This window comes from Teleopsis dalmanni, chromosome 1 (genome assembly GCF_002237135.1).
Source record: "Teleopsis dalmanni isolate 2A chromosome 1, ASM223713v2, whole genome shotgun sequence".
Taxonomy (NCBI): Eukaryota; Metazoa; Arthropoda; class Insecta; order Diptera; family Diopsidae; genus Teleopsis; species Teleopsis dalmanni.
Window position 1 is genome coordinate 185,730,906 of NC_051846.1, and position 15,166 is coordinate 185,746,071.

General features: G+C 28.7%; 3 protein-coding genes across 3 annotated transcripts; 2 read left to right on the forward strand and 1 right to left on the reverse strand.

Annotated features, from left to right (window-relative positions):
* The first annotated feature begins 2,388 nt into the window (after positions 1-2,388).
* Positions 2,389-3,122, forward strand: LOC119672219. Its single transcript, XM_038083219.1, has 2 exons — positions 2,389-2,597; positions 2,680-3,122. Exons 1-2 carry the CDS (start codon positions 2,456-2,458, stop codon positions 2,967-2,969), a joined length of 432 nt encoding a protein of 143 aa, XP_037939147.1. The 5' UTR covers positions 2,389-2,455; the 3' UTR covers positions 2,970-3,122.
* A 2,850-nt stretch (positions 3,123-5,972) lies between these two features.
* Positions 5,973-9,575, reverse strand: LOC119672227. Its single transcript, XM_038083232.1, has 2 exons — positions 9,137-9,575; positions 5,973-6,231 (listed from the first exon to the last, which is right to left on the reverse strand). Exons 1-2 carry the CDS (start codon positions 9,339-9,341, stop codon positions 5,975-5,977), a joined length of 462 nt encoding a protein of 153 aa, XP_037939160.1. The 5' UTR covers positions 9,342-9,575; the 3' UTR covers positions 5,973-5,974.
* A 4,765-nt stretch (positions 9,576-14,340) lies between these two features.
* Positions 14,341-15,160, forward strand: LOC119672237. Its single transcript, XM_038083243.1, has 2 exons — positions 14,341-15,009; positions 15,063-15,160. The coding sequence occupies exon 1, from the start codon at positions 14,415-14,417 to the stop codon at positions 15,006-15,008; it is 594 nt and encodes a 197-aa protein (XP_037939171.1). The 5' UTR covers positions 14,341-14,414; the 3' UTR covers position 15,009; positions 15,063-15,160.
* The last annotated feature ends 6 nt before the right edge of the window (positions 15,161-15,166 follow it).

Sequence of the window (15,166 nt, forward strand, 5' to 3'; positions counted from 1 at the left end):
TTTTTTAACTAATATTGCTACTCAAACATCTAAAAATTTGTGGAATTAAATACAAGAGTATAATTAAATTTATGGAAAATTACTTTCTCAGTCAAAGATATTCCTAAACACCCTGTTTTTCTATTAAAAATTTTTATTTCTGATCTTTAAAAAAATATAAACTTAATCTAAATTATACTTTTAGGCTTAACTTTAAATTAATCAGTCGTTTTTGTATATCATGATAACAATATCAATGTCAATGTCAATTCGTTTAATAAAAAAATATTATTATCATTATAGTATTAAGATATATAATAATATATATCAATTCCTGTTATTTTCTATATGTTCCCTCAAATAAAAATATAGCTGCTTTTCTTTTATTGCGACTAATCTACAGTAAATCTACAGTTCATGTGTTTACTGTAATTCTTATGGGCACTGTATTTTTATATCAATGCTTCAATGCTGTCGTATTTCTTTAAATGTAATTCTTATGGGCACTGTATTTTTATATTAATGCTTCAATGCTGTCGTATTTCTTTAAATGGATTCTGCCAGAGAAAGAAATAAATATTTTAATTAATTTCTATATATTTATGTAGGATACCAGATGAAAAGATTTAAATGTCTAGAATATCGTTACTTTACGATTTTGGTGGAGAAGGCAAATGTACGCAGATCGGTTCCCTTTTACTTTGTCTGGAAGATGAAATAGTTTAACAAGAAAAGCGCACAAAGTTATTAAAAAAAATACCAGTTAGTGCAATCCATGCCACACTCTCTGACACAACAGAGGACAACAATGAACTGTAGATGTTTTTAAGTAAAAATGTTTATATTTGTACATATATACAGGCGGTCTCTTAATCTACTTTACCCAATACATTATTGGAGATGAATTAATGAGGGCTGTGAACCGATCTTGTAATGCATATTTGGCTTATTTGGGTCAGGAACATTGGCACACCTGGTTATGGAGAACAAAATAAGCAGAAATGGAAAATAAAAAAATCACTTGCAATCTTTGCTTGGGAAAACGATCTGCAAAGTGATATATAGAGCGCAATATCAAGAGTAAAGAATTAGAAAAAAAGATTTCCTACGAAAGAAAAATGCGTTAGCCACATTGAAAATATTTATCTGATATTAATCAAAAACGAATATTAAAATATTTTTGATTATAAGAGGTCTTTTTGAAGGTTATTCCACAAATTCTGAACTAAGGAGTATTCGCTTTATCAAATTTAAAAAAACCACTGCATTTAATTCATATATACAGGTATTTATTTTTAATTAAATTCTGGAATGCAGAATGTTGAATAAAAAATCAGTAACCAAACGATCATTGCTTAAAGTTAAAAAGTAACAGTATGATGCATACCTTGTGATCAAAAAAGAACTTAATCACGGGAACTGTGATTCCCGCGTCAGGAATCTCATCATGATCCAAGCTTGTACGACCGTCTTTGAACCATTTAAACCATTCGTATACTCGTAGTTGCGACACACACAAATCACCAAATGCAATTCAAAATTCAAAAATAGGCCTCTCGTTCTTTTTTTTTTTTGGTATATATATATATATCAATTAAATAAACTATCTCTATATAAAAAATTTTTATATATATTTTACAAATATATATAATTTTTTTTTTCTATTACCGTTATTATATTATACTTTAATATCATCACCGATAAATCTAACTGACTTAAATTATAACTCTTTGACCTTTAATTTCTAACATTAAAATGTTTTGCTCTACAGTTTATAGACTCAGATTTGATTTGATGACTCTAGACTAATTCTGGAATTATGAGAACTTTGATGTGATCTTATTACTCTATCTTATAACAAATTTTGAGCAAAATTAAATTAGATACATTTTTTTTTACTACTCGACTACTAATATGCATTCAATGTTAGTAACAACTTCAATCACAATTTCTAGATAAATTTGAAGTGCATTTGCCTATGACTGTGTGGAAACGTGCATAAATAATAAATAATTATAAAAATCTATCTGAACGTTTAATTACAACTTTGATATGAAGAAAAAATCAGAAAGCATTGCAATAATTTTTTCTCATTAAATAACGTTGTTGTTAACAGACGAGCCTTCAGCGGAAATTAAATTATTTTCGTGATAACCTACTTCTGTTATGGCTCAAACATTATTAACTTCATGCAATGCAATCTTGCTGCTACTGCACTCTTTGACACAGTAACTTTCTTTTATTATTTTATCAAAAACCAATTCATTTTATCAATTTGTAAACATAATTGTCCAACTGTTGCGTGTACAAGGTACCAAACAATATGAAGTCAACAATTAAAAGTCATAATGGCAACAGTAAAAACAAATCATTTGGGAGAAGATATAAATGCATTGAACGCAACGGATGTAATTATTTCGTTCTCATAACTAAGTGTGTTTCCATTGATTTATAACTGAAACGGAGAGTAGTAAAAATGTTTAAATTGAAATTAAGTTTGGAATTGTTAATGATTGTATTGGTTACAGTCCAAACTGCGTCCATTTCCAGCAGTGAGGAACCTAACTCAAAGGATTCACTGGAAATTGACCATTATACATTGGGCAGTGAAGTTTCAAGTGAGGATCTGAATAAAAGTGTTGAGCACTTGGTAGCACTTGGCTAAAGTTTTATGAGCTAATTACATTTTTCCACTTTCAGATGCTATGCCAATTTATTTCACGCAATATAGATTGACCTACGATAGTGCACAAACAAATATTGTTTTGGATATTAATTTTCCAGCAGAAACTTCAGACAACTCTACCGAAATAAGTAGTAATCCAATTATAACTCAAATCAAACTTTATCTTGAGGGTACGGCAGGTTTTGAATCGCAAGCCTACATAACTGACGGCGGCATAGGAGAGCAAAAAGTTTCAGTGCAAATCGTTGCCAGCAACACAACCATTCTGCAATATGCAGTAATTGCTTATGGCATTGCCATTTAAATAATTTCCAAATTATGAAAATGGAATTAATTAAATTAAAATAAAGTTGCAGATACTTTTTTGCATTGCTATTTTCTGATAAATGTGTATAATTAATAAAGTCAAAGTCGAAAATAACTTTGGAGTGGAAAAAAAATTTTTGAAAAACATAAATGGTATTTCATTTCATATTAAAAAACAAAAGTCAATGAAATTTATTTGATGAAGTAATTAAACACGTTGAAAGGTTGGTGATAATTCATACAATGGATTAAAAATTTTAATTAATTTTCAATTAATTAAAATATGTACATATAACATATACATATATAAGATAAAAATTTAATTCGAATTTACCGAAGATATCGAAATAATGGCACGCAATTTATTTTTAATTAATTTGCATAAATTCATATCAAGGACTAATACTGTATATCTATATTATTATAAATAATATATAATATTATAAAGATACCATATTAAATACATTTATACATTATATTATGTGTGGTAATATCTTGTGATAAATTTAAAAAAAAAAATTTCACTCTACTTGTTCCTGATCCATTCAGACGTTTTGCAAACCTGATCGAAAATACAGTTTTATTCATGTTACAGTTTAAAAAGTAAACGTATATAAATTTATAATATATGATATATACGAGGGCGGTTTGATAAGTCAGTGACTTTTTGAATAACAAAATTTTTTTTCGGAAAATAAACATTTTATTTTTCTACAAAATCACCTTTTAGTTCGATACATTTAATCCAGCGTTTTTCAATTATCTTATTCCCTCCAAATAATAGGTTTTCTCAAAGCTCTCAAAATACACATTTGTTTCGGTAATGACTTCTTCATTCGACTCAAATCTCTTACCGCCCAGCCATTTCTTTAGGTTTGGAAACATAAATAGTCGCAGGGGGAGCTAAATCTGGAGAATATGCTGGATGAAGTAGAAGGTCGTATCCCAATTCGTGGATTTTGGCCATCGTGACTAGACAAGTGAAAAATTACGTAAAAAAAACTTAAATATTCACGAGGTTGTCTGCTTTGAACGGCTATCAAACACCAACTAAACGACGTAGCTTGCTCAAATTAAAAAGTTGCCCACTGGTAGATTACAGCTGACGGTAGCTCTATTGCATTTGGAGTATGACTTCTCAAACCGCCCTCGTATATAGATGTATATCACATTTTTTATTGAAATTTCAATCAATTGTCTCCATGGGATAACTCACAGTACTCACAGTGATAACCTGGTACATAGCTGGCAATACCTCACGCATAACTTCGCAGAGGTTAGTTTTCAAAACAGTGGTTTAAGTATTGTCAGCTTAAATCAATCTTTTACATAACCTCACAAAAGACTTCACTACGATGACAAAACGTATAATCTTTGTAAAATTGATATAATACGTCCTGGAAACTTCTCGCGCAATAAAACCAAAATAGGATATATTGTATAGCTTATTGCTGCTTGTGGCACCGTCCTTTTATCTTCCACATACATATAATCAGTTTAACTTTGAAAAAAAGTGGTTATCAATTAAATGCAGTAATTTCCACCTACATAGGTAAATTAATAATCTCTGAATCATACGAGTGCTGATATTGCTGTGAAGATGAAAAGATAGTGAAATATCGGATGCCCAATTTTACATTTTTATCTTGCACTATAGTATCTGCTTTAGATACTACATTATCTTAGACTATAAAGACATTGGAGACTACTCGACGCTGCCAAGACCGACTCACATCTGTAATAGCCAACTAAGCAGGCTAGCAAGTACGCAATAAGTGTTGTTGTAATGTATCAGTCCATATATACGTAAATATGAATGTCAGTAAATTACTTAAAATACTTAATCAGTAAATAAATTACTATTGGTGCTGTCATTGTTAGTTAATTTTATAATCACTGCATATTACTCAAAAAAAATGTATCAAGTTCTCTGAAATATAAGCTAACCATTTTTTAATTTTATCTATTTCAAAAATTATAGTTTTAATTAATTATTTACTTTTTGGTTCATTTAAGCTTTTAAAAAAATTAGTAATTAGTAATTTAGATACTACATTCTCGTATTCTATCTTCTTTTTATGTAAGATCTTTTATATTAATTTGTAATTGTTAGACTATAATTGATTATTGATTTGCAAAGTTTTGACCCCTTTTTTTTATATGAATTCATAAATCAATTTGAAGAAATTTAGGATTAGGAAACTCAACAGTTAAAGTCAAAAACACAGCTGATTGCCGTCAATGTCATTATCTCTATCTAGTACTTAAGTTAATTGACAATTACAACTAAATGCCGGTCTTAGCTGCCGTCTTAGTTGATGGAGCATAATCGACTCAATCTTTGGCCCATTAACACTAGTATTTGATCTTTCCATCTTAAAGGTCCATTATTTTTTAATAAAAAAATTTAACCAAATCATTGTGTTATAAATATATTTTTAAGTGGTACTTTACTTGTACACTGAAGGCCCTTAATTAAGTAGCATTATCACAATGTCATAATGTTTTTACTTTCCAAGTCCTTTCCTATTCCGAATAAAAAGGACTGCATAAAAGAGCCCTTCTTGATAAATTACACTCTTCCTTATATTTATTACAATTAGCTTACTGCATTTATCATTTTTTTGTTTTTAATTTTACTAAATAATTTAATAAATTAAGTTCCAAAAGTTCACAAAATTTTTTCTATTTTAAAAAAGTATATTTAAACATACCAAAAGTAAAAAAAATTCATCTTATAATTAGCCTAAAGTAAAGTTTTCTAATAATACTGTTAAATTATTTTTGCTATAAATAGTAATAATTTGTTTAATTTTTTTTTTGCAGATATATATAATGTCAATTTCATCACAGTTTACACAATCAGTACAAAATTTTCACATTCTAAAGTTTCAATCAAATTATTGCATTCCATGGCAGTTTTTTTAAATGTTCATCTTTGATTTTCAATATTTTTTATACAATATTATAATATAATATTAATAAAAATTATACATTTTTTAATTAATATCCGTAAATATATATTTCATAAGAGAAGTTTACTGTCTTATTACATTCCAATAAAATCTCAGCATAGCTTTTGTTAATACCTCCTTCAGTGAACCATGCATCAGCGTCCTCGGAAGATGCAGTCACATATATCTCAATGGCAGTAATTGTATTACCATTTGTACCTTTTTCTGGATATCTCAAAAGAACTTCAACCTCACTTGCTTTTGTAAATTGTGCTTCATCTGTGAATCTTAATATTAAACTGTCACCTAAAGTATAAATAAATTATTATTAATTTTAATTAAAATTAAAAAATTTTTAACTTTTAAATAAATTTGACTTCATAATATATATATATATTTATATATTTATGAAAAAATTTTAAGTTCAAACTTTAGATGATTTACAAATCTTAAAAAAAATTTAAATTAAATCTTTAAAATACTTTCTTTTTCTAATCTACCCAATTTTCATATTTTTACACCGATTTCTTTTTCTAATCTACCCAATTTTTATATTTTTACACCGATTTATTAATATTAATAATAAAATAACTACTCTTGACAATGTATAGCAATATCTTTAATTCTTTAAGCTAGCACTATATATAATACAGAGAAAAGCATCGAACCATCGAATCGAATTAATGAATTTTATCTAGTATTAAAGAGTTCAAAATATTTTATGCGAGATTTTAATCCCGAAAACCCCGTCCCCATTTTTTCGCTGATTACTGTTAAATGAAATATAGTTAACAATAAAGTTATTAAGAATAATAGTTTGCTTAAGTATTATTATTAGATAATATAACCTAATCTTGAAAACAGTAAACTCTTGAAAACATAAAACAGCTGCTAGACGTATTATCCGAATAATAATTACACAAGTGGCGTAACAGATATAGTCTTGGAAATTGATAGAACTACTGTTATTTCCCAACTGAGACTATGATTGGTATGAAACAAGCTTAACAATCTTACTATATTTACTTTTCTACATATTCAGAATAAAACAAGTTATCATATCTAAAGTGATCGCCCATGAGATCAGTAAGCTTTGGTTATATATTTTACATTTTTTACATTCCTATATCATAATGCGTCCACTTTTAAGAACCTAAATAAGCTACGTCTTTTCTATAGTACAAGTCACTTTCTCATTCGAATTTATGAGTAGACTTCTGACTTCCATATGTTTGTTTATTGAATTACAGAAACGTTAATTTAACAAGAACTAAAATAAAGCTTCATTAAATGGAATCCGATGTTGTCGACCCTCAAACATCAACCAACAAATATATATTAAATATATATATAAAAAATAAATAATAAATAAAACATTTTATTCACAAACTATGTTTATAGAATTATTAAGAAACACAAAAAAAATATAATTACTAATATGTGAGAACAGTGGTTGCTAACTTACTAGATTTACATATATATAGCACTACTACTTCAACAATACCATAAACTGATTTTTTTTCATATAAAGTGTAGTAATTACTAAGAAGTATGTCACACCGGTAATATTCCAATTTCTTATCCGTTTTTCTTTTCTTGTCCGTTTCGTATTCATTAAGTATACATACATAATAGATATATTGCTTTAAACCTAAATTGTTTACAATGAATGTGACCTACTAATGACTGACTGCAAAGTATGTTAGATCTTACTAGTAGTATTGAAATTTGGGATTAACAATTTGGTTGTTTTAGAACTACAAGTAATCTTTTTGATCCATTCAAACCGCTACATAACTGCATAACTGGCACCCAGGTCAACATAGCTTTTTTGGCGCCTTCCTCTAAACATATATTATGACAATATACAAAATATACTAAAAGCGATAGGCACACATGTATCCCCTAAATCGAGAAACAGTTACAAAAACCTGAAATCAAAATACTCGCAGCAATGTGGAAAAATAATCCAGTTTATGAAGTACCAGGTGCTCCATACCATTTTGTATAATTTTTCATTTCAAAATTAGACTACACACTACTTATATTTCTGCTTTTCGGAATGCAGGTGTAAAATTTTAAGGTCGTAGCCAAAAACGCTTGCATATATATTTTTCCAGTATTTAGATAGCTATCCATCTATTAGACGCGTAAATTTCTTATATTACTATTTTTAATTTGTAGGTGTACAATAGCTTCTACTCAAAAACAGTCAGTTGTTTTTGAAAGCGCAATTTTCCGATTTCACAATAATATGATTCATGTTATATATATTTTTTATTCTATTTAATTTTACAATTTACTATTTTTTTATTTGGTTCAGAGATTATTCCAAAATACATTCCATACATTATACATCCCAAAGCATCAATTGATATGTAGTATAATCTACAACCTTAACAAGATAGGTGTAATCAAATAGACAGAATATCGACTATGTGTAGAAGCAAATAAGACCTCTAGTCATATTTTTGTGATTGTTCTACTTCGGTCGGGACCAAGAAGAAAATATGAGCACAAGAGCTATATTCATTTGGGCTTTTTCTTCTTTTTAGAATTTGTTCAATTAGCTTAGTAACTTACGTTTAGTTCAAGTCGGTCTATAAAACATCAAATCTGTCATAATCGTAGTGGTCTGCTCCATTGGGAGCCTGTGCTCTATAAATTTGTGTAATATTGTATATATTGAATTAGTTCAAAATAAAATTTAATTTAAGTTAGTAAAATTTCAATATTAATGTTTCGTAGATAAAAAAGAAGATGGTTTGATATATTATAATATGGCACTATTCAGGTTTCTATAGGTTTCTATCTCAAATTTAAATTAATTATATCTCGTGCATTAAAGTAATTAAACTAAACATTTTTTTTTTTAGCAGAACAGACCTCAACTCGCATACTAACTTTATTATAAATTATCTCAGTATTACTGCAATGAAGGTTAATTTATGATTATGCACTACTGTTTTGTCGAGAGAGTGTTGGGTGTAATATATCAATGCAATTTTAATTTATCAATGAGGTACTTCAAATGGCTCACATTTGCACAAAAAAATAGAGTTCACAAAATAAAACTTATCACGTTTATGGCGAAACTAGAGCAAACACTTAACAAATTATCAATCAATGTTAGTTTCGATTGGCATAATTTATAGCTGCACTAAAAATAGCACTTCGAAGTAAATTTCGAGTACATAGTAAACTTATTTACCCGTTATATGCTCGCCGGCCTTAAATAAAAAACTTCCTTTAACATAAACTTTTTCGAACTGCGTTAAATCAACATCCGGGTTGAGGGTTCTGTAGCGCGTTGCATCGGTGACAACCTCAATTTCAGAGTTATAGAAATCCAAGCCTAATACTGCTTGACTCAAAACCAGCAGAACAAGAGTTAATTTGGCACTTTTAATTAACATTTCATTAAAGCGTATTACTCGTATCAAACAAAATTAATATATTATTTAGTTTATTTTTTTTTTTAATTCTTTTCACGCAACTGTTTCACGGCGAAAACGATACGGAATTGCTATTCATTTCACAAAGTTTAACGTTTATATGCGCAATACCGTCAATAGACCAATTCTTATCAATTTCTGAGATATATTAAAGGCGTTGCTTGAATAGAAGTATATGTCGCATATGTCTTTCAGTTTCCGACAAATTGCTTTGAACATTTGTTGCAGTTCGGGTTTGTGTGCTCTTGTTTTAAAGTTTCTCTGGATTTTGTTGGCCTCAGATACTTAGTTGGCTTTCTTAAGTGATAAGATTGTCTTAGGCTGCTTATTTTGATAACACTCTTTTGCCTAACAAAAACTTTTTTTGTTTTCAAATTTGTGATATGATTTGAATGGTTTTAATGTATTATCGAATGAAGAAACCAAGGTGGCACAATTAAGTGTGTTAGATTCTATTAATGAGAGAATTCGAGATAGCTCGTACGATATTTAATACGTATTAACCACTCCTAGATTTTCATACAGAATAGACTTGTAATCGCGATTTTATCGATTGAGAAGTTTTTCAACAACATCATTTCCGCAATATAGAGGGGTGTGCTTAGACCTACTTAAACAAACATCGAAGGTGTATAGTAATGCCTATATTTACTTTACAATATTTAAGTTATTTGTTGAAATTATATTATTGCTTAGCTTATCGGAGCGTGCTTTATGTTAATAGATTGTTTTAAAAGATAGATTTAATAATCGGCTAATGGAGGTACTTGAATTTTTCTGAATTTTAATTACTCTCTAGAATAAGTAGCAAGCCAATACATGTATTTTTGGCACTTGAGTACTTTGGTGATATTCCAGACAAATGAATTGTTGAATAAAATTAATTGCTATAGTCAAAGTTTAAAATATTAGAAATGTTTTCTTAAACAACACTTAAGTCATTTTTAAATTTAACCTTAAAATATCTGTTACTTTGTACTGATATGTTTTGATAAAATCAGTAAAAATTTTATATATAAAAAGGCAATATAAACCTATAATCGTTTCGCTTTTTTGTTAATATAAAGCAACATAAAAATAGATGCCAGACAACCTGTGTTGATTAGTCAGTACCAGAGGTAGTCAACTTTTATAGATATACAATCAATTTATTTGTTCAATACATTAGTTTATTTCCATTATGGTAAACATTTACTTAGATCTGTTGGCCTATTACATTGGGTATTAATTCTTTAAAAGCTTAAAACTATTCCTGACCTTTCATAAATCTTGAAATGCAGTACATTAGTTTCATTAGGTTGACTTGTTACATTTTAATACATATAACAACACTTTCACTTGAAGTCATCTAAATCTCATTTGGAATCCTTATAAGTTTTCCAAAAAAACGAGCTAAACAACCCTTTTATATTGCAACTTCGAGCGCTATTCTCATCATGATACTTCCTTCACTTTAAGTTTGTCCAAACATCCATTTAAACAACGATACAAAAGTACAAGTCCCGTAAATATTCTAGTAAGCACATAAATTTCTGCTTTGTTAAATCCCAATATATCTTTTAATCTTTTTCTACTTAATTTAGAACTTTCCTAACTAATCAATATAAAATTAAATGTATAACATATTTACAGTAACAAAGCAATTGTAAAACACTTTTCTCATCGTGGTTACAATTTCGACAAGAGTCACTGAAATTCAAACTCTCAACATGGTTTCCATGGCAGTAGCTCATCAGAAAACTCATTATAAGAATGATATCTCTACGGTACATCTTATTATAATAAGTACGACAGTTTTTTTCTTTATTAAGATATACTACCTAACACATAGGTATCTGTATATAGTTATATCTTCTTCTTCTTAGTGTCCGTTTCCCCTAGTATGGCATAGGGCCGCAACAATTCTCTTAAATCGCACTCTATTAGGTGCTTCTCTGCATATATCGTTCCATGTCTATTGCTTTTCTGTCATTTCTCTTTCAAGCTCTTAAAAAGTCTTTCTCTTAAAATCCGTTGCCTTAAGCTGCTAAAGTTGGATTAAGTATAACAATTTATCTGTGACAAATTACATATGAGTTGCATATATGTTCGTTACTTCTTCCTAGAACTCTTATTATTAGATATTCCTCTTCTAGTGGTTAAGTATGAAGTTTACGATAACAATATCAGATAGTTTTCTTGATGTCGAAAAAAAAAATTTCTCTGTTTATAGTTCCGCCTTCTCTTGTGATAGATCTTTAAAATTTTTAATACTACTATGACCTTACTATATTGATATATCCTATAATATATAATCTAGCTCAGTACTCAACGTGTTTTTAGTTTAAATAAGGAGTTAAAATTTCAAACAATATTCGAAAATACTTATATATAAATCTTTCTTTATTACTGAATCTAACAGGTACCAGTTATCAAGAAAGATTAATTTGTAATAACGTTTTTATGGATTCAAATATTTACAATTTGGGATTATCAAGTAGTACACAGAAAAACCTAAATTCTTTCCAGACTTTTATTAATAATATTTACTTATTATTTCCAATGAAATTGGCTATATTCTACGATAATCTATCATTTTAACAAATTAACTATTTAAAACAACTATATCCAAATCGATGTACTTAATTCCTATTGCCTCTTTTTATGTCTTAATACGATGGCGTATGTCTCGTATGTCGATGTAGGAATATATTATCAAACTCTGCGCGTAAAATATCCCATGTGGCGCCGTTTTATTCAAAAGTCAGAGATTATTTTGTATAAAAATATATTAATATTTTTAAATTCTGATATATAAATATCCATCAAGTCTAAATAAAAGATAGTAAATTGATATATTTAATACATATTAGTATTAATTTTAATTAATTAAATGCAAAATAATTAATGCAACTACTTATCTTGTCTTCATACGATTTTGATAAAGTGGAAAGGTTCTCTTTATCACGTATGATTAACAAATTATTATTAAGGAGAAATCTTATCATGGACAATCCCCTTTGACGTTTCCATACTTCCAGAAGACTTTTTGAATTTGTCTACCTCTTAGATATATTTAAGCGGAAATCCCTAGATTTAGTGATAAACTTCGCACACGCCAATTATTAATAATATTTATTTTGTTTTATGATTAAAAAATAAATTAAAATTTTGATATAAGACTACGTATATAAATAATGTTTTGACAGATAAGTTTTTATAATAAAAACTTTTTTTCATTTCAATTTAAAAATTTTAATCCCATATTTTTTATAAAATAGATACAATAGAATAAAATATTTTACATTCAGATATATTTAGAAACTTCGAAAAAATATAAATTTTTATGACGAAAAAAAACTAGAAAGAAAAAAATATAGATTTTATTTGTTTTTGGCCAATAAAAATATAGACCAATACAAATATTATTAACTATAATGTATATAAAATAGCATATATTTGGATGATTAGTGTAATAACTAATAACTCCAAAAAACCTAATCATTTATGTAGAGGTTAAAACATTAATGAAGAAACAACAACACAATTCTTATACATACAATTTATATATACGTACATACAGCTATATGGATGTATACATTGTGACCGAAAAGCTTTCGGAAATTCTCATTTAAAATTCGCGCGCTGTATATTTTCCGATATTTTAAGTTTATGTAGTTTGGCAGCACTGTCCTTAATTACTATGCCAAAAATGAGCGCGATCTGTCAGACAGTTCGTTTACGGCAGCTGTTGAAACCAGTTCACCTCAGTAGGGCGTTGCGAAAAAAACAATGGAAAAAAATATTGAACAAAGAGTTTGCATCAAATTTTGTGTTTCGAACGAAATTTCGTGTGCAGAATCGTTGCGAATGCTACAAAAGGCTTATGGGGAATCAGTTTTATCGAAAACTCAAGTTTATGAGTGGTACAAAGCCTTCCAGGACGGTCGTACGACCGTCGAAGACATTTCGCAACGCACTACTGAGGTGAACTGGTTTCAACAGCTGCCGTAAACGAACTGTCTGACAGATCGAGCTCATTTTTGGCATAGTAATTAAGGACAGTGCTGCCAAACTACATAAACTTAAAATATCGAAAAATATACAGCGCGCGAATTTTAAATGAGAATTTCCGAAAACTTTTCAGTCTTAATGTACATACAGCCTATGTATACATACATAATTTCTAAAATTTTTCAGGTTCTATAAAATAGATCTAATCGTCTTGTTTTCTCACTGTTGTTTAGCAGACAAGAAAATTTAAGTGAACTTCAAGTCTGTGGATGTACCTGCAACTTAAGCTTTTTATTTCGTCTCTTATCCAAGCAATCTTCAAGTCTTTCTGTAATTGATCGTTTGTCACACACCAAACTATGATGTTTGTCAATATCAATTCTTTTTATTAAAAACCCCTTTATTCCTTATAAAGTAATACATTATTATATATGTGTATATACTTACTTATTATTTTATCTTTATGATCCTGAGTTGTATCGATAAGTAATTTAGCAACAGCGAAATCCTCTTCACACTAATGTACTTGAACGTTTAACGTGGAAATTTAGACGCTTAACTTCTTACCCTGAAATCAAAGGTTTAAAGCGAGATTTGCAACTTCAGGACTTTCTATATACACTTTCCGATATCAGAATCAAAATCAAAATCATAAAAACAAAATACAGCGTTCCGGAATCTTTCATATATAGGAACCCATTATAAACCCAGTTGTTAATTAGTGCTAAAGTTTGCTTAAACTTAAAAACTTGTCATTTGTGTAATCCTATATTTTTATATTAATAAAAAAATTAATATAAAAAAATATTCTGGAACTGGAACTGTGTTCTAGAATCATTTTAACATTGCATTGAATCATATTTTAAATCAATTTACCTTATATTTTTGAAACATATCTCGATATTTTATACAAATAACATTCGTAAAATATTTTTTCATTTTTTTTTTTAAACCATTTTGTGAGTTTCAAATTTAGGAAAATTATTTTATAAACTCAATTAGGAAATTTTAGTATATAGTACTATATATATTGTATCCAACATGTTTAACGAAACAATGAAATGGATACTTGATTATTATGAGTGTCATATGCAATGTATTATGTCGATAATTGGCATTGTATGGAACATAAGTAACATTGTGGATCCGGAAAATTTTGGTAAGAAACCTACACTGGCATTGATATCCTGCGCATTCGTTTTTGGAATGGTATTATTGTTAAGCAATCTTGCATGCGTATGGGCTAAGGAATACCGTGTATCAACTTGTCCTAATATATTGAGAATTTTTATTTATCCCTCTCAAATCGTGGGCATTACTTGTCTGAGCTACCTGTTTCTGTCAATTTATTATGCTTTATTCCTGGTTGGTGAAGTAGTGGACTCCATGTCATGGATGTATTTTTGGAAAACGACGAAGACACTCACAGAACAAGAACCAACATTAGTAGGCTATATGCTTATGGCAATTGTATTCTTAGGTGGAATATCTCAGATTAGTTACATTAGGTCATTTATTAAAGTAACTCATTTGTGGCTACTAATGAAGTTTAAGAGGCCCGCACCAGTAGATCTAGTATATCGCAGAGGACGATACTTTGATCCTGTAGAACTTAACTTACATGTGCAATCTTAAGGTAAATATTCAATTTGACAACCAAATAAGTGGAAAATAAATAACTTATTTCAGTATATGGGCGAGTAATGAAAGAGGTCGATCTCCACCTTGACCTAGTGATATCTCAACACGTAAATAAACCTTAGCAAATATCTTTAGCTTGGAAATTTCCCGGT

Excerpts from the sequence above, each read along its gene's own strand:
- LOC119672219 (XM_038083219.1), top strand. The coding sequence starts at position 2,456 with ATGTTTAAATTGAAATTAAGTTTGGAATTGTTAATGATTGTATTGGTT. Across the intron at positions 2,598-2,679 it reads ATTGGGCAGTGAAGTTTCAA|ATGCTATGCCAATTTATTTC; the intron begins GTGAGGATCTGA and ends TTCCACTTTCAG.
- LOC119672227 (XM_038083232.1), bottom strand. The coding sequence starts at position 9,341 with ATGTTAATTAAAAGTGCCAAATTAACTCTTGTTCTGCTGGTTTTGAGT. Across the intron at positions 6,232-9,136 it reads GGCCGGCGAGCATATAACGG|GTGACAGTTTAATATTAAGA; the intron begins GTAAATAAGTTT and ends TTTATACTTTAG.
- LOC119672237 (XM_038083243.1), top strand. The coding sequence starts at position 14,415 with ATGTTTAACGAAACAATGAAATGGATACTTGATTATTATGAGTGTCAT.